The 24,080-nt window shown below is 37.8% G+C and overlaps 2 protein-coding genes across 16 annotated transcripts in view; one reads left to right on the top strand and one right to left on the bottom strand.

Annotated features, from left to right (window-relative positions):
- LOC140137475 (uncharacterized) overlaps positions 1 to 2,916 on the bottom strand; it is a 36,503-nt gene extending 33,587 nt beyond the window's left edge. For both annotated transcript variants that reach the window (XM_072159186.1, XM_072159184.1), the window contains exon 1: positions 2,770 to 2,916. The gene's annotated coding sequence lies outside the window, so the exon portion shown is untranslated. The remainder of the gene's footprint in view (positions 1 to 2,769) is intronic.
- Positions 2,917 to 5,814: 2,898 nt separating this feature from the next.
- Positions 5,815 to 24,080, top strand: part of LOC140137473 (uncharacterized) — a 63,181-nt gene continuing 44,915 nt past the window's right edge. For 11 of the 14 annotated variants that reach the window (XM_072159177.1, XM_072159170.1, XM_072159179.1 and 8 more), the window contains exons 1-3: positions 5,815 to 5,903; positions 7,382 to 8,148; positions 8,682 to 9,099. In XM_072159177.1, coding sequence (XP_072015278.1) covers positions 5,817 to 5,903; positions 7,382 to 8,148; positions 8,682 to 9,099 — 1,272 coding nt within the window. In that variant the 5' untranslated portion in view covers positions 5,815 to 5,816. Of the gene's footprint in view, positions 5,904 to 7,381; positions 8,149 to 8,681; positions 9,100 to 17,392; positions 17,970 to 18,940; positions 19,464 to 20,060; positions 20,685 to 24,080 lie in introns of those variants that run through there. The other 3 variants (XM_072159173.1, XM_072159172.1, XM_072159183.1) reach the window with 3 other exon arrangements.

Raw genomic sequence — 24,080 nt, 5'->3', positions numbered from 1 at the left:
TTAGCTTTACCGTAATATAAATGCATGAATATAAAAGTTTCAATTACTTTATTTAGCCTCATCTCATCAAAATAGCTATTTTTATGGCCAATTATATTTTGGGAAACCTTTCTCATAATTTTGGAAATTATTAATAAAAAAAATCTAAAATTCTGAATTCTGAAAATACAAAAAAAAAAAAAATTGTGCATTATTTAGCTTTTTTTCTTCTGGGTAAGAATTTTTTCTTGCATGCAACAGCCTTTTCTTGCAGGTTAGAAATTAAATTTGATAAATAGGTCCATGCATGCATTTTGTATATGATGACCTATTTATCAAATGTCTACCCTGCAATAAAAAAAAAAGGTGTTGCATCATGTAAGAAAAAAATGTTACCCAGAAGAAAAAGCTTTTGCACTTAAATGTATTTTATTTTTGTATTTTCACTTATAATTTCAGAATTTTAGAAAAATTTTTTAATTTGAAAGGTTTCTCTTTTATAATTTTGCTCAATAAAAGTAACAATTTCGATGAAATGAGGCAATACGTTATAAACACATTCATGCATTTAAAAACATTAAATATAGGTCCGATTTTCTGTCATTTTGAGTTGAAATCAATTTCTACCCTAATTCCCTTTTGGGGGTAAGGGCAAGGGTTTGGGGTTATGTTAAAGGTTAGTTGGACTTGGGTGGTTTGAATACATGCAATAAAGTTTGGGATGGGTTTGTGTAAGGGTAGGAAAACATTTTTAAAAAACTTGATTTTTTTTTTCAATTTTTTTTACAGTCTGGGACTTCCAATTTTCTGTATGACAGAAAAATGATAGCAACATTCTAGGCTAGAGACCGTATGATTCAAAATGTAGTCGGAATCGCTGAAGCATGACACCATGTAAAGCAATGGAAGGTCAGAAGTAAACACAGCCGATCACGACATGCGATTGCATGATTGCATCAAAAATGTTGCTATTAAAATTACACTTCAGCAAAATTTTAGACTGCCCAAAATAGGCAAATCTTGCTCAAAAGATACAGACTCATCGAAATAACTTTCATCGAAATTTCAATATTACTGGTACCAGAATAACCTCTGTTGCAAAAAATTGCACCGCCGTCCGACCGAAAAACAATACCAAACATAACTATAAAGCTGAATTTATACTCGATCGCCGAGCGATTGCGATTAAACGCTTTTGGAAAGCGATGGGCAATCGCCGAATTTTGCAATGCCCCCCTCGTCGCTTTTGCATTTATACTAATCACGGCGATAGTGATTGCAGACGACAATCAAAATATTTTAAATGCCACAAAATACATATGAACATCCATTTATGTCAATAATTATTGCTTTGAATTAATTCATCACCATATTATAAGATAAAAAATCGAGAAAGGTAAATTAATCAGCAAAATAATAGATCTAGACTAGTTCGCAACACAAACTTAGAAAAACGGGCAAACAGACACATCATTTATCGGTATGACATTTTCGTTATTGGTGACGCCCTATCTAAGTTTGCACTGAAGTGCCATCTCAGTTTTGGTGTGCCGACTTGGATCATGTGCTAATGAATTTTTATTTATTCTGGATAAAATAATGGAGTATTTATTATAATTTCAAGCATAGAAGTTTAGGTAAGAAATACAAGAAGCTGTGTAATTAATATTATGACAAACATGCAACTATTTAAGCTACAGGAGCCTTGTATTTTTTAGTGCAAACTCTAATTGAAACCATGCCAAATTTGTGTTGCACTAGCTTTTTGTATACACTTCGTCCCATACCGTTGTGCAGAGCTACTACGGTATGGGTTCCTCGTACTAGATCTAGACTAGACGGTTGTATACTATATGATTGATTCACGTGTCAAGCGATATCGCTGGGAAGTTGAGATTTCTTCAACTTGCAAAAGCGACGTCGTTTTTGCCTCCGCGATTTGAATCGATTGATCGGCTTGACGCTCTGCAATGATAGGTACGTTCATAAAATTTTGAAGTTCAATATTTTTAGCTGAAAGTTCTTTCATTTAAAAGAGAATCAAATTACCTAAACAATAAGGGGTCAATCATGTTTCTAGTGCATATACTTTTGAAGTTACAGACAAAAATAGTGTCACCAAATTGTCCAAAATTTTGTGTGTGAAATTGTGACAGCAGGCACATGTACAATGTACACTACTGTATGTGACCCCAGATGACCTCCTATTCTTTACTGTAAGAAAGCTGTTGTGGATGGTCTTGATTTGCACACAAATTGCTTTGCGTTTTAACGAGCGTCCACTTGGTGGAACATAGATTGCACTATGTGATAGCTTATGAATCCATTATTATGCCAGTACCAACATAAGTCAACATCACTTAGGTTTTGGTTGTCAAAATTAATTTTTAGTAATTTTTTCCATTGAGCCCCACAGTAAAGCCATTTTTGGACCGTACAGGCACATTGCACTTCCCTATGGACGAATAGCGCCACCTATAGTGTGTGATGTGAGCCTGACTAGCAATGACGTAAGTAAAGACTAAAGTAAACACTGAGCATGCGTGAGAATCGCTTTTCTGCAAAAGCGATCGAGTATAAATTCAGCTTAACAAAACCACATCCACCAACTTAATTATTACAGGAGATAGATTAACAGATTTCTTGATCATTGATAAAAACAATAAAAAAATAATGTTACCAATCCAAATGTTTTTTGGCTTTTGTTATTTTTTAAATCATGCAACTTGAAAGCTACGGTACTTTATTTCTTCAATTTCCTTACTTTATGTCCTTATATTCACTCTTTACCTTCTACAATCCTTCAGGAGTAACTTTCAGCAAATCGTTGGCAATAAATTTAATGAAAATGTAACTAATTTAACCAGAACATTTCACATCCAAGATCATCCGGTCGGTGGTTTTTCACAGCGATTTTTTTCCTCAGCCTGTTGCAAATTAAGGTCATAGGTCAAGGCTGCTCGTATTTTTATAATGAAAAAAAACCCTAAATAATATAATTTACAATATTTTGAAAGCTATCAAAACTACTCGAAATGCCGATAGGATATGATAAATATATAATACTAGTTTAATTAGTATATAAAAGTATAAAAAGTATTGTTTAATTTATTATTTATAACTGAATTATTTAAATAGTTACAGAAACACTAATAAAAATTCGACCATTCAACGTTGATGGCGCATATCCTCTCATGGAAGGACAAAAAGATTCCGGAAAAGCCAGTATTTTTTCAGCAAAAACGTCCCATATATTATATCTTTTGCATTAGATTCTTATTGTAAGTGTAAATATACTATTTTTTTATAATGTCATCGGTTATATTAGAGGAAAAGTCGACTCACACCTACTAAAAACTAAGTAGTTTTTGAATGAGTAAGCTTAAAATTAATTTTGCCAATTTGCCAATTTTGCACTTGTTTTTGCATGTTTGTCATGTTGTTCAAGTTGTTGTGCATGTGTGCAGGGCCGGGCGATCAGAATATTGGTCAAAATCCAGTTACCTCCACACGGAATAAAGCAATTCCTATCGTGGTAACTGGATCGCTGACCAAGATTCAGCTTTCTGCGTGTGCAGGCCCCTGACCCTGACAGGAAATTTTGCTGATGCCTGCCAACTTTTCCCAGCTAGATTAAGCAGTGATTCCTGCTGTTGTTTTGCTTTTGGTTCCACACTAGCACCCCCCCCCCCATCTTGCCCCTGGTACTCGCATGGCATGGAGGACGCCATATTGCATTTTTGGATTTTGGAGGTGCTGGCGCATGCCATGGGATGGCCGGCGATCGACGGTCACCACCACCCGTACCCCCGAACGGGCCAGCTCCATGAATAAGCGTTCAACATCACATATACACTGACACAGTACACATTCCCGACTGGTCCTGTGTCAATCATCGCTGCGCCATCAGGGGTGAATCCCCTCAAGCTTGACAACGATATCTGATTCTTAGTCATAATCTGATTCGACAATCTCATGATTTTGGGTGTCGTCTATCAGGCCGTAGACGACCCCACATCATCATGAGCGTAACACGCTCATAGAGGTGCGCGTATGTATCGCGTTGTATGCGTAAATGCAGTGCAGAATACTCGCACGCGCTAGCAGTATGTGCAACAAAAGATGTGAAGTTGTAAACAAGTTTCGTTCATTTTAGAAAAAGGGGAGTTTTTATGACAGTTTACAACTAAATTTTTACTTTATTGCTTCGTTTATTCTCCAAATAGACTATTATTTTACGTACCGGGGTATAGGGTAGACTCGCTTGCCAGTCCTACGATACATACTGTACCCAAGGACTGGCTCATGCCATTTTGTCTGTCTATGGAAAATACACACTTAACGGTTTGCGCAGGTCAGATATTTGAAAAATATCTTCAAAATCATTCAAAGGTATATAAAATTAATACCCACCTTATTGTGCTTGCTAATTTAAGACTCGGTTGAAACAAAATTAAGGATCGAATGCATTTTAGTGTCCAAAAAGGTAAAATTATCGTCAAAGAATAGAATATTTTATGTCAACTTGTCAAAATATTGAAGAAATGTGCTCCCTACACTTGTGGCGACTAGGCAAAATAATTCCCATTCAAACGCATGGAAAAGTGCATAACACAGGCTGGTATAGGGCGTGTACATTAGGGCAATTCTCATGATTGAAAGAATATTTTCAAGATTGTATTCTTGGCCGGGATACAGGATTGTTGGTCGATTTGATGCATTTAATAAATTAATATCTGATCAACAAATATCATTAAAAATAGCTGTTGAACATTTGAAACAAATACATTGCACACTACAGCAGGCTTGAAAAAGTTGTTCAGTAGATGCAGCAAGTGACGATTTTATGGGCAACTGGATACTTGAACGCGGGTAGTCTTCCACCTTGTTTTCCTGTTACAAGCTGGTAAACAGCACCCTCACTGTTTTTGACGTGCTCTCAAAAATGTGATTTTTTGGTGATTCAAATTCATGCATATATAGGCTTTACACTTTTATTTTTGCTACAATTAAGCTACTCTCTCTTATTGCATTATATTAGTCTAAAGAGCAGCCCAAAATACCTCAAAAAGTTTTTGTACTGCAATTAGGGTTGCACAAATAGTGTATTGATTTAGTGGTGTGCTCTCAAGCAACAACGAACTGATAATCTGATCGGCCGTTTACACATCAAAGGCAAGCGTTGGTCGGCACACAAAGGCCAAAGCAGCACTCTGAAGGGAAACAAATTGGTATTTTTTTGTGCTGAGTGCCAGTATTTACAGTATGCCAAATTTGACAGTTATCATGCATGCTTATTCTTAAGGGGGTACTACACCCCTGTCCAATTTTGTGCCTATTTTTGCATTTTTCTCAAATATTATAGCGCAGGAATTGGTGGCAAGTAAGATATGTATATAGGGGCAAGGACTACAACTACTGCACTGGAAATTTTATTTCAGTACAGGCAACAGTTGTGGAGTTACAGTCAAAAATGAGGGAAAACCAATATTTGATCAATAAATCAATAACTACTTGCCTTGAGTTTTCAGTGCAGTAGTTGTAGTCCTTGCCCTATATACATATCTTACTTACCACCAATGCGCTATAATTTTTGAGAAAAATGCAAAAATAGGCACAAAATTGGCCAGGGGTGTAGTATCCCCTTAAAGCACCTTTTTGCCTTTGGTTTTCTGGGTATAGATGATGACTCAATGGCATCACATGGAATGCATGCATGTGCAGTGCTTTTCATAGTGAACTTTAGTTTTAGTCGGGTTAGGGTTAAGGTCTTATGGTTATAAATTGTTTTTATTTTTGTTTTAATTCATTTTGTTTTACAGGAAACAAATCCGTCAATGAACCAGCTAAAGATGCGATTTATAGAGAATTTGGAATTGAGAGAATGGGTGAAAGAAAACCTCAGGAAAGCCATCTTTCAGAAGGTAGGTCATGATCAGTTTGATGGCTTTCATATGGAAAAAAATGGATTTTAATATGGTCTTAAGTAGCATAGTTTGCTTGTGGGCAATTCCGCCATTATGTCCCCTTTTTCAAAAATTGTCCAAATAACTTGATTTATATCTCATATCGAAGGATACAGAATGTAGTTTACCGATCTACTATTGAATTTCATCTAACATAATTTTTTTTCCAAGATATGGGCAAATATGAAAAATGGGACGTTTTTGGAGTATATTCCCAACAATGCCACGTTCAAACACCTATACCATTTCTTTTTTGTTGTTTGAAACAAATTAATTTGGCACATTTTCAAAATTTAGTATAAATACTTTGTTTTGAAAATGTTTCCTTGTATGGATCTATGTCCAATAATTAGAAATAACATCCGGAACTCGTTGCGGACGTACGAATTGACAAAAATCATAACGTACGTCCTCAGCACAAAAAATGTACGTGCGCAACAGCTGAAACCGAGTAATTTTAACCTGTAAGATAAAAAAACAGAGTTTTGTCTTGGATGTGTTTCTTTACTTTAGCTTGGTCCCTCATGCAAACAAAACTGTATTAGTTTCCATCAAATATCTGTACACTTCAGAGTAATTATGACTGAAACACATGTACCTCAAAAAGTACACTTTCTGTGAGTACGTCCGCAACGGGGGTGTTTTTGTGACCTGTCATGCAAACCGAGAATGGGATTGGAATTAAATTTTCAGGTTTTGTACTTCTATCAGAGATACTTCTTATACAAGGTTTTCCTTTTTTCCAATATCTGGAGATTAGTATAAATATGAGTACAGTGACATGGGGTATATTGAAGCAGGACCAAAGGTGTTTCAGACCTGATTAGATTTTCAGCAAAAAAACCCAAAACAACAACAAGAAACAGGTAAATCGAACACTGCTGTCTCTAGTATAAGTCCTATGAGTCAAGTTAGCTCAATCGATATGGCGTTCGACTGTGGTACGGGAGGTTGCGGGTTCGAACCCTGGCGGTGCCTAGTACGCTCTCGTGAAAAAAAAAAATTGAGTTAGCTTGAAATTCCCTGGACAAGGAACTCACTGCTTATTTGTCTCGTTGTAACCCGTACGAAACTCGGGGAGCTGATCCTGGTTGCGATGGTTATTTATGGAATGTCTAGGGTGTGAGCTCTTGAAGCGGCAAAGTCCCTGATTTGTTGTTTAATGGTTCGTGGAATGATATGGGGCCGTAGTGGTCAGCGATAACCTTTAAAGTGTGCTGAGGCTTGTGGATCAACGTCTAGGCGTTGTGGCTGTGCGTAGCGCACTATAAATCACTGCGCTTTTTTTTCTTTTTTTATGATGTGAGGGCTAAATATTGAGTAAAAATTAATGTGGTTTTGTCAAGCAAATATATACCAGATTGTTATATTGTTTAACCAAACCTGATAAACTTATTCAACATCATTGAACTCTTCTGTATTGTTTTATTCCCTAGGCCCATGCATTGGCTATACAGACTGGCTGCGAGATTCTTGTTAAGCTTCAAGATGAAGTCGCTGATCAAACACAAGGCTACTACTATGCCACCAATCACCTGGGGAAAACATACAACAAGACTGGCGTGCACAAACAGCCCGGTGACCTGCCCATATCCGGTGAAACCGGGCTTCCCGTCATTCCCATGGTGGATCAAGCAATTCAAAGTCACGACTCCGACACACAAACTACAAACACCATTACTACACCACCTCGTGATAGTCACAAAGCAACAGCTCAGGACTCGTCAACACAAAGAACTAGTGTTGAGCAAAGTACAGCTGTACCAGTACAATTGTCGTTAGATACAGATGCAGTATTAGAGTCACAAAATGAACAGTCGTCATCAGGAGGTGATACCGGTATTAAGCAGGAGGCAGAACCATTGGAGGAGGACATTACTGTTAAACTAGAGGTCATTGAAGAGGACGCAGATATCGGGGATTTACAAACTGCCATTGAACAAATAGATGATATGCAAGTAGATAATAATGTTGAACTAACTCAAGACTACCAGAACTATTCTGCCCCAGTTCCAATGTCGCCGAAACCCTATCAGTGTGGGATGTGCCATAAGGCTTTCCGTAGTATTCAAGTGTTACAGAAACACACACAGACATTTCATATGAGAGCACAGAATGTTATGTCCAGGAAGAGAGGCGCATATGGAGGAGGAGCAGCAAAGCTAAAACAACAAATGTCATATGGTGCTTCAGAACAACAAAGGTACATGTATGGTAAACTAGATGAAGTGCAAAAATGTGTCTACTTCTTCTGATGGATACTAATTGGGGATTTAGTCTATATCAAGAGAAATCCATACCATGAAATATTGGGCTTCAATAACTTCTACTTCACAGTTAAATCAATAAGCATATATCAAAAGCTGAACTTTGAATTATCTTTCCATGTGAAGTGTGAGACCTGGGAAAGTATTGCCTTTCATTAATCTCATCAGTTATGCCTACATGTAAAATTATCATGAATGTGACGTGTTCTTTTACTGTACGAGTACATATGTCTGGGGAAAAGGATAATGAATGATACCAACTTGTCTTTCTTATACATGTACAGGGTGGGTCAAATTTCTGAATGGGATATCCTTATTATTACATAGCAGTAAAACATAATTTAGAGGATAACTTCAAGAAGGATAATAATCTTTTGAGAATAAATATATTGTTTTGTGACCCAGCTGTGTATCTACATTTATCGCCTGATAGCTTTACATTTTCATTACCAATACTTCTCTGTTTCAGGTTTCAGTGTGTGGTATGTAATCGCGGTTTCCGTCATCTCGCACTTCTTGAAGACCACATGAATCGATCTCACATGGTACACCCTAGCCCTCTCTCATCAACTCAACAAACTAGTTTCTCCCCAACAACAAGTGATGCTGCTGCATCCCAGTCTTCATCCCTCCAACTCATTCACGATCTTGCCGAATCTGGACCTCAGGATATGGATAACCTACCAAAAATCACATCTGTTGCATCTTTACATCATCTTGCCCCAAACACCAGTGGTGTCCCCTTGACAACTGCCTCTACCTCCTCATCATCTGGTGTTCCCTTTGCCCAAGGAAGTCCAATGGCCCCTATGTACAGACATCCAGGTCCAAGCAACTCTGCTACCACATCTCAGCAGGCAACAGGTTCATCAAGCTCTTCAAATCGGGTAAGTTATCTGAATTTCTGTTTCATTTGGCATTCAGTGGACATGAATATATTGTAATTTCTTTGATCAATTAGTTATCGCAAAGTATCAACAGTCGGAAAATTCACAGACTTCTGACATGTCGGTACACTCAATGGTAGTATCGATACACAAACGACATGAACGATGTACTGTCTCCCAACATCAAAAGCCACTAGCCGCTGATAGCTTGAAATATAAATAGCACAAGACCAAAACAAACTAGGAAAATTACTAGCAAGAAAGCAATTTTTTTGCGGAAAATTACACACCCCCGGCATAGAGAGTTTAGCCACTCGTGCACTCATCCAGGGGCCAACTTGAGACACCCGACATGATTAAGTTTGTTGACCTTAAGTTCACACGGTCAACAAAAATTATACACCAAGACATACCCCCACAACCAGGAGCATAGAATATAGTATTCACAAATTACATGACATGCACAAGATATGTCATCACAGTGATGTGAATTTACCGTAATAAATGGACAAACACATTTATAAATTTATCATGTCAGTGACATGGGCACCTTCCAACCAATTACAGCTTTGGAATATCATGACATAATGTTCACTATTGTGCAGATCATGTGCGGGTAGAGCAGCAATGCCACACACACGATCTTTGTATTTGTTTTGATGAATATTAGGTAAGCTTAATTAATTGAAGGTTGGTGCAATGGGCAAGTTAAGATATTTCCCATGCTGTCAGGTTGTTGACTGTCGATACATGTCGATTGTCTGAAGTATTTTCTTCCGACATGGCGATACACAAAATCTCTATCGATAACACCCTTATGATCAATAAACAAATTTTCTGATAAAATTTTTTTTAAAGTTGAATCAGTTTAGATTATGTGAATTATAAATAAGCCTCTCCAGTGCCCGTGATAATGTTGTTTAATTGTTTTTCACAATAATTTTGTAATAATAGCATTATTTCATCAATATTTCTTATCACCTATAACAAGAGTTTGCAGTTTGATTTTTCAATCACATATTTAGAAAAATCCACCCTAAAATTGTATATTTGTTGGAACTTTATATGGTTTACAAGTTACAAGTCCAAACCACACCTAGACCACCATACTCATGACAAAAACAGACACATGACCAAGATACATAGCTATGGCTATTGGAACTAAAAAGTGTTAATTAAATTTACACAAATCACATGTTATTTTATATCAGAAACTTGTTGACATAATCACTCGTAAATGGTACTGACGCTTGAAATACAAAGGTCACTCAAAATGTACTCCGTAAATGTTTTTCTGATGAGAAAATTGTTAAATAACAGGTTTTGTGATAGCCCGCTATATCATTTAAAAGTTACTGATGCTGAAGCAATGCCATGTTAACCATTCAGTGCTCTGATCATTGCTACATGGTAGGGCTTAGATTACATGATTCATGCCATGCTGCATGCACTGAGTTGGAGAGTGAAGTGAAAGTACCAGTTCTTTATATTTAAGAATGGACACTTAATCAGTAAGCATACAAGGACTAGGCCTGCTGACATAGACTGAGCGTAAACCATTTTGTCTAAATAATCTTTTAGGTTAAATTAATATTGAAATTACAATTCATTTCCACTGAATGGCAAATGTATCATCCTTAATTTGTTCTCATGCAATACAAAAATATCATTGATAAATTGTGGTATCTTATTTGCTGTTGGTCTCAGTATCCTTCGCTTTCTTTAGTTGAAATTGGAACATTGCTATTTCTCATTGACAGGAGAAGCACAGACTGCAGTGCCCATCAGTGTCTTTTTAGCATTGGGGCCAGACTTTCTATAATACATGGTGCATGTTTGGGGTTTGGCACACCTCTCTCTCACGCACTCAACACTGATTACCTTCCCACCACATATTGGTAATATATATATATTTTCATTTTACTTGTGGGCAGGGTTGTAGTTAGGATATGTTTAGTGTTGGGTGGCATTTAATGAAAATCTTGCATATTTGGCAATTTTTTGCCTGAATGGACCAAATTCTTGACTTACTTTATCAAATTGAACAATTTTGGCCTCCGAGTGGTGGGCTCCAGTTGCTAGTTATTGAAACTGCCCACTGTAGCTACATCTCTGCTTGTGGGCTAAGATAGCCAATATAGATGAAAGGTGTTGCCCAATTGCAAAACACAATGGTACCAGCTGGTATTGAAATTCCAATGTGTTGATCATAAGTGCCAGAAAACAGCGGGTCAAAAAAGCTGAATGCTCAATAGAAACACGCTGCTGATAGTTTCATTCATGAAAGTAAAATGGGTTGTTGTAGATTCCTGCTGGTAAGGGGTGACTGTCAAAAAAATAATCCTGAAACAAAATTTGGCATTGTTATAAAGTTCCTCTGGGTAAAGAACCCTGTGACTGTCACCAATACAAATGTACATACAATGTACCGTACTACAAATCACTGATGTTTTAATATTGCATGAACAAATGGGGGATAATAGTATTGTCAAAGAAATTAGACCCAGAGAACTTGAGACTGGAAGCCAATATGTTTACATTCCCCTGTGCCATAATTCAATAATCTCCATTCAATACTGCCAACTCAAAATTGACCTAAAAGTTGTGGAGTATGAGTTTCTATCCCTATTTCTATCCCTCTAGTATTCTATGCAACATGTAAATATTTGAGATCCTGTCATTGGGACTTTGCTATATGAAATTTGTCAATTGATATTATGGAAACAAGAATAGTTTTTTCAGTTTGCAGTTTCAATGAAGCCCTATGTTCAAATGATGCTTCTAATTTATCCTGAGTGAATCATTCTCTCCAATGATACCCAGGGCAGGGATCACAACAGCCTGGCATTACCCTGATCGGAACTGGCTGCAAAATCTTTGTCAAGCACTGCATGTCCCGCAGTTCAAATGCAGTAATGGAGAGAGTGGATATACATGTACTTGATCATGAATTTTGCCTCCACCAGAGATCAAACCCAGAACTTTGTACACTTGAGTCAAATACCTAAACTACACTGCTCTCGTAAACAACATTAGAATGTTACAGAGATTTGTAATTTGTATCACAACTTATTGAAAGTTTTCAAAACTTTTCTGAGTTTATGACGATGGCAGCAATCCAGAGAGTCCTCACCTCCATGATCTATGAGCAACATGCAAACATGATGTAATCTTTAAGTTCTCTGGGTCTAATTTTATTGCTGTCATGCCTGTATATTATAGTGTATAATAAAGATCTACATGAAAGAGATTTAATTAAAGCATCTGGACTTGGAATATAGACTTGCATAAAAGGCAGTGGTAAATATGTGTTAATGCATCTGCAGTACAAAATGCTCCTTATCTGCTCAAATAAATGAAGGTTTTGTCAGCCACATATGGCAATTTGAAGGTACTATTTAGCTATTCCTGTTGAAATCCATACACCCCCCTATGGAAGACACAACTCATCATGCGAACACACATACAGGCAGAGAAAGCTTGGCCAGCCAAGGTAGACCCCTGTGGCAAGGTGTAGCCATGCACATGTCTGCCACCCGAGGGGTCCCTGGTTCAAAACCCCACCCAAGAAAAAAAGTTTTCTCTTCTTCTTCTTTCTTCCTTCCTTTTCTCCTTCTCCTTCTCCAAAATATACCTGGGTGTTAGGTGAATGTCTTCCATGATAGTGGGTGTATGGATTTCAACCAGAATAGCCCATTTTACCCTCCATGAGCAGCGCAATCATGGTGGAGTCCAGACTCTACCAAGTCAAGTCTCTTTGATCTGTATGTACTACATATTGTATAAAAAATTGGGCTATTCCAGTTGCATTCCATACAGCCCCTACATGTTGATGGAAGACATGATCTTAATCTCCCACAAAGGGGGTGTAGAATTCTAATGGAGTCACTGTTTAGGCAAAACCACATCTGAAATTAACACTCCTGTGTGGAAGATTACTTTAAAAGTCATATCCTCCATATGAGTATATGGATTTTAACTGGAACAGCCCAATGTAGCCCAAGTGTTTGCCAGGTCAGGTGGTTTAGGCAACCATCTCAAAGCAGGTACATGTTTTCATTTTTCCTTTTGACCTGCTACATGTATGTGAGCCTGTGTCACATAATAGATTACACACAAAGCACTGTTTGTTGTTCATAAACATTTTACACTTGCTGATAATATGCGTAATGCGTGTACATATGAGAGGTATGTTTGTTTGAACTTAGCTGTGTCAGCCAATAAAACTTGAGATAGATGCATGACAAGGTTCTGTCAACCGATCAGAATCAACTTCTCATCTACACACCCCAGAAGGGGAATCTCAGCATGGATCTTGGTGGGCGTGATCCCACAAAATAGACTGTCTCGCAGTCTTGGTTCCATCTCTGGGTAAATACTCAGTGCTTAAAACCACCTTCCCTTTAATATACTCGCAAATAATACCCACATCGAACACACTATACTGCATTGTACAAACCTAGCAAAATTGAGTTATCACAACCGTAACACTAGTACCAGCAACAAATCTTTAAATATAGTGCTCCTGGAGCACTGTGTATTGATGATACCTCAATTAATCTACAGATCTACAATTTTAATAGCTCTCCTCAAGACTGTTTGATTATGTTTGAAAAGTCCTTTCCAAATAATTTTTCAAAAGTATGTATCTACTTTGTCCCATTTTCAGTTCAGATATGGTAAGCACATAAGATTACCCAGTTTTATTGTCATTATGCGCGCAGGGTTAGTCGTTATCAATAGACTACCGATGAAAGGCTCTTCAAATTAAATATTGCCTCGATTGCTGAGAGTTGCATTGCTTGGTCAGGCTGAGTAGCTGCTTAGAAAAACAGCAAGGCAGTGGGAGCATCTTGAGCATGGAAGTGATGTATCGAAAACAGGCTTGACCCAAGATCGGTAAAAGAGAACTTCCTTCCATAAACTTATGGGAATCAAAGGGCAGTGTTTTGGGTGGATTAATAATGGTATAGTCTATGTTACCAGTCATAATCTACGGACCCGAGGGAAAGCCTAACCTTAAAAGGACTAGGACTAGACCATCAAAATCACACCTTTTTACTTACCATAATTGTACTTTTAAAAAGTCTTGGAAATTTTATCAATTTTGCTGATACATTTTATGAGAAGTCTTCAATGGGTATCAGAATGGCAGTGATACATAGTGCTGGAAAGGGTACATCAAAATGCAATATAATTCTTTGTGCAAACATCTTCTGAAGGATAAGAAACACTTTTCATATATACTCTCTGTTATTCTTGTAATACATGCTTATAATGGGGACCTTCCAACAGACCCCTACAATGTATCTAAACTGGATAGGTTAGAAAATTTGTGAGGACAATGGAAATACTTGTAAAACAGAAATGTGCGGACGACCAATATGTTGAACAGAAGAGCAATATGTGACAACATCTACATGTAGATGGTTTGTTGATGATTTGATATTTCAAAACTGAGCATTCTAAAAGTGGAACTACTTGGTATGATGTGCGATACACTCGACAACAGGGACCTCATGAGAAAGGTAAATTCAACTTTAAAAAAGAATATCTTAGTGTAAATTATTCATCCAGTAGTTTTTATTTTTTAAATAATTAATCTAAACTGGAACTGAGTGAAATTCACACTACCCCTGTGGAAGATTTAGCTAAAGTCTTCCACAGAGGGAGTATGAGTTTGAATAGAATAGACAATTGGGTAACTTTCATTTGAAATACTCACTCCAGTTTTGGAAGGTAAAGCCATAACACAGGGGGAGTATGGGTTTCAAAATGATTAACATTTGAAAAACATGCTCCCTCTCTGAAAGATATTTCCAAAATCTTTCACAGGGGTAGTGTGGATTTTAAATGGAATAACCCATTAATTTAAACGAGCACTGAGTGAGATGTATTTACATTGTATGCAACTCACTTTGCCATGTTGTGTCCAATACCGTTGGACTTCATGAGGTATCTGATTGATGATTTTGCAATGTAAGGCGCAAGCGATTGTCTTGTAAAAATGCTCCTGTTGGTAAAACTAAAGAGTCCCTCCAAGCATGCTCAAATTAACAGCTAGGCGTCCAAGTTCAAACGAAGCTGTGCTGTGTACAACCTATGTGAACACTCACTTCTTCAATCCAGAAGAGGTCGTTGTTCTGGATAACGAGGAGAGGTGGTTCAAGGGAGGAGCTGGGGAATACATTCAACTACCTCAGCAGGTATTTTGGTCTATTCCAGGTGAAAGCCATACGTACATGTACAAGTACATCCTCTACATGTATGGAAGAAATTTGTGACCTTAATGTCCTACACAGATTTCAAATGGAGTTGCCCATTCAGGTAACCCCATTTGAAATTTACATTCCTGTCAAAATCTGTATTATGCCTGTGCAAAATCATGCAGATTGCAGAATGAAAATTACCCAAACATTATTACGTAGTTGATAAGTTGGTAATTCTAGCATAAGTTGAGAACAACATATGCTTGTTATTACTCTTTCACCACATACAGGTATTTTAAGCTACAAATTGAATCCGAATAATTTAGCTTCTAACATAAAACTTACTGATTTGTCTTCATGGGATGAAAGTAAAGACTTCAGTCTAAGTAAGAGTTTGAAAGGGTAATCAGTGGTTGGAATTTAGGGATGGTTGAACCCAGGACCTCTAGCTCTGCTAGACTCAATGATGTACTCAATACATGTACTACTAAACATGAACAAGTACATTTATTGTCATGCATGTCATTCAGAATATTTGTATTGACCATGTATTTATGCATATTAGGTAGATGTAATATCTTTGTTCTTGACGTTGTGATTAGTTTGTTAGCAACCATGTGTTTGAACTTGCCACCAAAAAAAAAAAAAGGGGTAAGGGATGCAGGGTCCGATTTAACTGGTGCAGTGAAGCAAAATGCTCCCCATTTTGGACAACCTGCTACACAAATTTCAGCTTGTATAGCAATTTTTTACAAATTGATGTAAACATACATGTATATGCTAAAGTTATAATAACATCACCTAAATACTTTAGTAATGTTTTTGCTCATAATTGCTAAGCACATTTTTCAAAGTAAATCAAACCCTGAAGGGGTGTCTCGCATTTTTAGATTGCTTACATGTAAGCTTCCATAACTTGAGAACAAGATGTATACACTACAACATGTGCTTGGTGCCATTTGGCTGTTATTTGCTCATGTTAATGTCATGAATTTAAGTTGTTATTTGGTAGAGATATTACCCATTTGGTATCTGGACCACATATTAGCCTGATTTAGAGTATTATTTTGATGTAATTTGATGGATAAATATTTGATGTCTAGGGAATGCATCTGCCATATTTGACAACATATCTGTTTCAATTTTGTAGCTCCCAAGAGGGATGACAACTCACCCAGTCGTCGCATTGCTTAAATTTATACCGTGTATAGCTAGTAATTTGGGCAGACACATTTTAAGCCATGAAAAAGATTTAATGATGCAGGGTTTTTTACTTTTTAATTTTGTAAACCATTCAGGGATAATTAAAAACACATCAACATTTACAGATTTTGAAGCATAATATTAAAATCAAGTCTAAGATACAGACAGACGGTAACGTATCTGTTGCAATTTTACTCCAAATTGTATAGTTGTAACATATAAATTAAAACTATTTTGCTACAATGTAGGCCAGGCCTTCTCAACCAGTTTATTTGAAGTGCCAACTGGAAAATGTTAGTGATCAACATGTCAAGGGAGGACTCTGCGAGGTAGCGTGTATAGTGGGAAAGGTGCAGTGGTGCTTTATCGGGGGTCCATATAGGGCAGCACCCTAGGAAGCTCATGGGTTTAAAGGCCCAGATTAGGTATTTTTCACCCCTTTTTTGTTCAAAAAAACTTTGACTAGTAGCACGCACGCCGCCAGTTGAGAGGGCCTGATGTAGGACTATGTACAATGTAGTAGGAAAAAGTCGTTTTGGTATTGTTGGTCGAAGCAGCCAAAAAAAAAATTATTTTCATTATCTAAATTAATTATTGAAAAATAACACTTTGATGTTTTGCAAAAGTTCATTCTATAAATCATATATTTTGAAAACTTGCCTGGAATGAGTTATGCATGTTTTACAAAAGTGTTGTTGTCAAACTTTCAGGACTCTAAAGGTCAAGAACCACACTACACACTCGGCCTCCTTTCTGAGAAATGATCAATGCAATTTTTGCCAAAGCTCACTACCATTTGCAAGATGCTGTGAACTACCAAATCGCAACAGTTTAAAATAGTTGCTAACCTTAAATTGGGTTTCCTCTTTATTTCTTCTCAGAAAATGGGGAAAACACGTGCTGAAATACAGAGAAACTACAGGGAAAGGAAAAAGAAGAACGATCCAAATTATTTGAAAACACAACAAAAAAGACAATCTAAGTATCGTGTTCCTGCTTCTGAACTATGTAGGTCAGCATTGGAGAAGAGACATGAGAAAAATAAACTGTATTGCAAGAAGTACAGAGGAAAGAAAAAAGAAGCATCAGAAAAAGTGTGACAAGATCTTATAAAAAGTGGTTCGCAGCCACGACTGTCGCGTTCATCTTATAAATCACCGCTCCTCATTCAGTTTTCTTTTCCAAAAAGAAACTCAACAAGTATAAAATTAAAACGATCAAAAGCTCTGCGAAGTGCCAGCAAAAAAGTAAAAGACTTTCTTACAGCATTTCTTATTGGTTAAATACATTTATTCATCTGAGTGACCAATCACAGCTTCGAAATATAGAAGCTCAAGCTCTTCAGCCTTATCTCCATTCTTACCACGTTGCTGATTGGCTTAATAAATCATCATTTTTCTTCTGGAACCAATCAGCAGGTAGTACTCATATGGGGTTAACATAATTTAAAAGGCATATACTTTATTCTTGTTTCTTTGGAACCAGAAATGATGTCAGCAGCACTGAATACACCTTTCGCTTTGTTTATCCAAATTTACAGGTGCACACACACATACATGTAATTGAACATCAGGATACTTCGGCCAGGTTTCGTTATGAACCCAGAGAAAACTTACCGACAACAGAACATGTCATGGCTGCTATACTCTTGACTCCAGGCCCGGTGTGTTCATACCATTTGTTCACCGAGTCGGGACCACCGTCACTACGAAGCATCACCAGAAAGGAATATGACTTTGCTACAAACACTCTCGAAATGAACAACCTTGGGATTCAAGTTGCGGTGCAAAGTGGCTCTGTAACAAAACTAGTGTTTGTTAAACAAGCACCCTCTTTGGCAGAGCCAATTCTACAAAAGGTCGTCTAACTTGTGTAACCCGCAGGAATATACTGGCAGATTTCAGTGCAAAGTGCCATTTAAGATTAATGCGAATATTCGGAAACAGTTGGTGGAGATGAATTATGTAACAGAAGAACAGATGAAATATTAAGAATCTTGTACTCAACTATGCAAACATTTACAATCAATTTTCAGCACAAAATATGCTAATTAAGTGGCTGATTTGCATAATTTATGCACATGGTTAGGGTTTTCTTTTCCCCAATATCTGGAGATCCGTATTGGATTGGGTAAAGTGACATACTTTCCAGGAGTATTTGCAAAGTTTTGGGTACAGTGAAGTACTTATTACTAGGAGAATTGGCAAGTTTTACTTGCTGTATTTCTTTTAAAAACAATAATATTAAATGCAAATCAGTTTTCCCAATATGTTATTATTTTGGGAACATTTTGTGAAACTGGTTCGATTCGCCTTTATTTCAGAAACATTGCTGATGGGCTCAATAAATCATTCTTCATGAAACCAATCAGCAGATAGTACTCACAGCAACACTGAATACACATTCACTTTGTTTGTCCAAATTTACAGGTACATGTAAACACGCACACAATTGTACATCAGGATGCATCGGCCCGGTTTCGTTATGAACTCAGAGAAAACTTACCAACAACAGAACGTATTATGGCTGCCATACTCTTGACTCCAGGCCCGGTGTGTTCATACCATTCATTCACCCAGTCAGGACCACAGTCACTACGAAGCATCACCAGAAAAGAATATGACTTTGCTACAAACACTCTCGAAATGAACAACCTTGGGATTCAAGTTGGGGTGCAAAGTGGCTATGTAACAAGACTAGTGTTCGTTAAACAAGCACCCTCTTTGGCAGAGCCAATTCTACAAAGATCGTCTAACTTGTGTACTGCACAGGAATATACTGGCAGATTTCAGTGCAAAGTGCCATTAAAGATTAATGCGAATATTCGGAAACAGTTGGTGGAGATGAATTATGTAACAGAAGAACAAATGAAATATTAAGAATCTTGCACTCAATGTGCAAACATTTACAATAAATTTTCAGCGCAAAGTATGCTTATTTTAGTGGCTGATAATGATATGCATAATTTATGCACATGGTTAGGTTTTCTTTTTCCCAATAGAGGTTATCCGTGTTCTTTAAGCTGCGTATCCTATCAGCGACTGCTACACCTTGTTTAGGACTTTCAAAAGAAGTACCTGAATGTGCAACCATGACTGTTTAAAAATAGCCCGCCAAAGTCATGTGCAGGTAACTCTGAGGTCGTGCATTGAATAAGGAATACTACGGGAATCAGTGCCTTTTGTTAGAAGTCACACCTGGGTGAAGTGGATAACCTATATATCTGGAGATCCGTATTGGATCGGGTACAGTGACATAATTACCAGGGATTTTTATTTTGGCTACAGTGAATTACTTTACAGGAATTTCCAAGTTTTACTTGCTGTACAACAATAATGAATGCAAATCAGTTTTTCCCAATATACATGCATGTACATGTATGTCACAATTATTTTGGGAACATTCTGTCAAACTATTTCAATTCACCTATAACTTTATTTCAGAAACATTGCTGATGGGCTCAATAAATCATTCTTCATGAAACCAATCAGCAGATAGTACTCACAGCAACACTGAATACACATTCACTTTGTTTGTCTAAATTTACAGGTACATATAAACACGCACACAATTGTACATCAGGAAACTTCGGCCAGGTTTCGTTATGAACTCAGAGAAAACTTACCAGCAACAGAACGTATCATGGCTGCCATACTCTTGACTCCAGGCCCAGTGTGTTCATACCATTCATTCACCCAGTCGGGACCACCGTCACTACGAAGCATCACCAGAAAAGAATATGACTTTGCTACAAACACTCTTGAAATGAACAACCTTGGGATTCAGGTTGGGGTGCAAGTTGGCTATGTAACGAAACTAATGTTTGTTAAACAAGCGCCCTCTTTGACAGCGCCAATTCTACAAAGATCGTCTAACTTGTGTACTCCGCAGGAATATACTGGCAGATTTCAGTGCAAAGTCTCAGTTAAGATTAATGCGAATATTCGGAAACAGTTGGTGGAGAGGAATTATGTTACAGAAGAACAAATGAGATATTAAGAATCTTGCACTTGCACTCAACTCTAACCATTAATTTTGAGCACAAAGTATGCTAATTAAGTGACTGATTTGCATAATTTATGCACATGGTTAGTTTTTTTTGTAGTTTTCCGATATCTGGAGATCCGTATTGAGTACAGTGATGTACTTAGCAGGTTTTACTGGCTGTATTTGTAAACAGTTTTCCAATATTTGTTCTTAATTTTGGAAAATTCTGTCAAACTAGTTTGATTCAACTATAACTTAATTTCATAAACTCAGATACTGATGTGATTCACATTGTTTGCCCCAGGGCGGTAGAATTGGCTATTCTATTTGAAATCCATACACCCCCTATGGAAGACATTACCTTCATCTTCCACACAGGGAGTGTGAATTTCAAATGGGGTTACCTGAATGGTGACTCCATTTGAAATCTACATGTACATACCCCTGTGTGAAAGGGGTGTATGGATTTATGGAGTAAGGTTGCATAAAAAAGAAGTCAACTTCATACATGTATTTTGTACTTTTCACAACTACTAGCTAAATTAGTATCAACTTTTAAGTTCTACATATACATGTAGTACAATGACTTGATAATAGATCTATTTTGTCTTCAAAAAGAATAATGGAAATTCTTTCAATAAAATGGGGCAAACTTTACACCACCCATATTGTTTTGCATCTGTATGAATATGTAAATAAAACATATCAATAAAAGAAGTCACTACTACTTGTTTGAGTGGGCATAACTTTTAAGCTGTATGTATGAAAATTGAAATTGATTTAAATGTTTGCAGTATGATGTATACTACAATCACCGGCATGTCCAGGATCTGTTCCTGCGAGGGCTCAGCTCTGACAATATTTGTTGTAAAACCAAATCAGAATGATTGAGAAATTCACAATTGAATGATATTTGGTGCAATTTGAAAAGTTACAGTGTCATTTACTGAGTAAAAGGGTGTATTGAGTGGGTTGTAACAATGCATAATGCTCTCCAAAAGACCACGATCAATGCTAATTCTTACTGATCCATGATATATGCTGACTGCCACTCACTTTAGGTGAGAACCAGCGTTTCGAAATAAGCCCTATCACATTGCAATTTGCACCTCAAAATGCGCCTTTTGCAATACAACTTTAAAAGTGTGGTGCAAAATTGGAATACCACATTGTACAGACTTTTCTGATTAAATTGCACCACAACTTTCAAAATGGGGTGCAAAAGTGCACTCCAAGATGAATGAATCAATAAGAAGACTGAGTGGAACATGCTATGCTGTGCAATTTCACAAGTGTGCGTAATCTGTATGAATTTACAATTTTGAAAATTGCACCAAATTTTGTTTTTAATTATTAATTCCTCAATCATTCTGATTTGTTTTTAGACAATTGCTGTATCAAAATAGAACAAAAATAACTATGATAACATGTCCTACACTCCCTGAGAAACTAATTAGGATGTCTTCAGTATTCGACTTTATTTACCCAGATGTGCACCATTTTGAAATGGAAATAGTGATTATTTGCTGTGATTTGCAGCAGGCTAATGCATTTTGTGAAACATAAACTTTTATACTGCTTTTGCATAAGTTTTGAATACTAGATCAACAAATGAGTGGATTTTGACCGATTCTGATTCAGAACAGGTAAAATTGGACTGATTCAGAATCTACTGATTTAACATGTTCTTGACTACATGTAGCTAAAATGTACCGTATTCGTTCCAATAACCGCCCATGTCCCAATAAGCGCCCACCCAGCGACTTTGCAACAAACACAATATGAAACTAGAAACCACAGTTGTGTTTGACCAAACACGAATATCTATGCCCGTGGCCCACACTCTCTCTAACACCCCACCATACCATCACTCTCTTATACTCCACCAGACACTCACTCGCTCTAAAACACCACCAGACTGGACCACACTCTCTCTAATACCCCACCAGACCCGCACTCTCTCTTATACTCCACCAGACACTCACTCGCTCTAAAACACCATCAGGCTGACTCATACTCTCTCTAATGCCCCACCAGACCCCCTCTCTCTCTTATACTCCACCAGACACTCACACGCTCTAAAACACCAACAGGCTGACCCATACTCTCTCTAATACCCCACTAAGCCTTCACTCTCTCTTATACTCCACTATACACTCACTCTCTCTAAAACACCACCAGGCTGACCCATACTCTCTCTAATACCCTACCAAGCCGTCACTTTCTCTTATACCTCATCAGACCATCAATCTCTCTAAAACACCACCAGACTGGACCACATTCTCTCTAATACCCCACCAGACCCTCTCTCTTATACTCCACCAGACACTCACTCGCTCTAAAACACCACCAGGCTGACCCAAACTCTCTCTAATACCCCACCAGACCCTCACTCTCTCTTATACGCCACCAGACACTCACTCGCTCTAAAACACCACCAGGCTGACCCAAACTCTCTCTAATACCCCACCCAGCCATCACTCTCTCTTATACTCCACCAGACACTCACTCGCTCTAAAACACCAACAGGCTGACCCATACTCTCTCTAATACCCCACCAAGCCTTCACTCTCTCTTATACTCCACCAGACACCCACTCGCTCTAAAACACCAACAGGCTGACCCATACGCTCTCTAATACCCCACCAAGCCTTCACTCTCTTTTATACCCCATCAGACCATCAAACTCTCTAAAACACCACTAGACTGGACCAGTCAGGACCACACTCTCTCTAATACCCCACCAGACCCTCACTCTCTTATACTTCACTAGACACTAGCTCTAAAACACCACCAGACTGGCCCACACTTTCTCTAATAACCCTCCGGACCCTCACTCTCTCTTATACTCCACCAGACTCACTCGCGCTCTAAACCACCACTAGGCTGACCCATACTCTCTCTAATACCCCACCAAGCCTTCACTCTCTCTTATACTTCACTATACACTCACTCTCTCTAAAACGCCACCAGACTCGCCCAGACTCTCTCTAATACCCTACCAGACCCTCACTCTCTCTTATACTCCACCAGACACTCACTCGCTCTAAAACACCACCGGAATGGCCCACACTCTCTCTAATACCTTACCAAGCCTTCATTCTCTCTTATACCCCATCAGACCATCACTCTCTCTAAAACACATACTCAGGCTAGGCCTATCCCGGATAGTAGATCTGGGGTTTTTCATAGGACGATAATATTACACAAAATTAAAAGATTTTAATTTTGTGCATCATTACCACGATATAAATTTTAGGGTAGGCCTACCTAGGCCTATTGGGGTTTCAATCAAAGATTATTTGTGTAAACACAGTAGCATCTGCATAAATATTGTAATTATTGCTGAGGACCGATCGCGCTGGAGGAGGAGGACGCCCAACTTTCAGGAGATTGTGATAGGCCTAGGCCTACTATCCGGGATAGGCCTAGCCTGAGTATAAAGATTGATAGAAGTGAAAAGACGCAGATACACACGATTTAAGCCGAAAAATATTATCAGTAGGCCTATGATCCCAACAGAAAGGGAATTCTTTAGTCATGTTTTGTTTAAATAGGCCACGATTTTGATAAACACCTTGG

This window comes from Amphiura filiformis, chromosome 17 (genome assembly GCF_039555335.1).
Source record: "Amphiura filiformis chromosome 17, Afil_fr2py, whole genome shotgun sequence".
Lineage (NCBI taxonomy): Eukaryota > Metazoa > Echinodermata > Ophiuroidea > Amphilepidida > Amphiuridae > Amphiura > Amphiura filiformis.
Note: the sequence above shows the minus strand (reverse complement) of the source record. Positions and strands in the feature narration are given on the sequence as shown.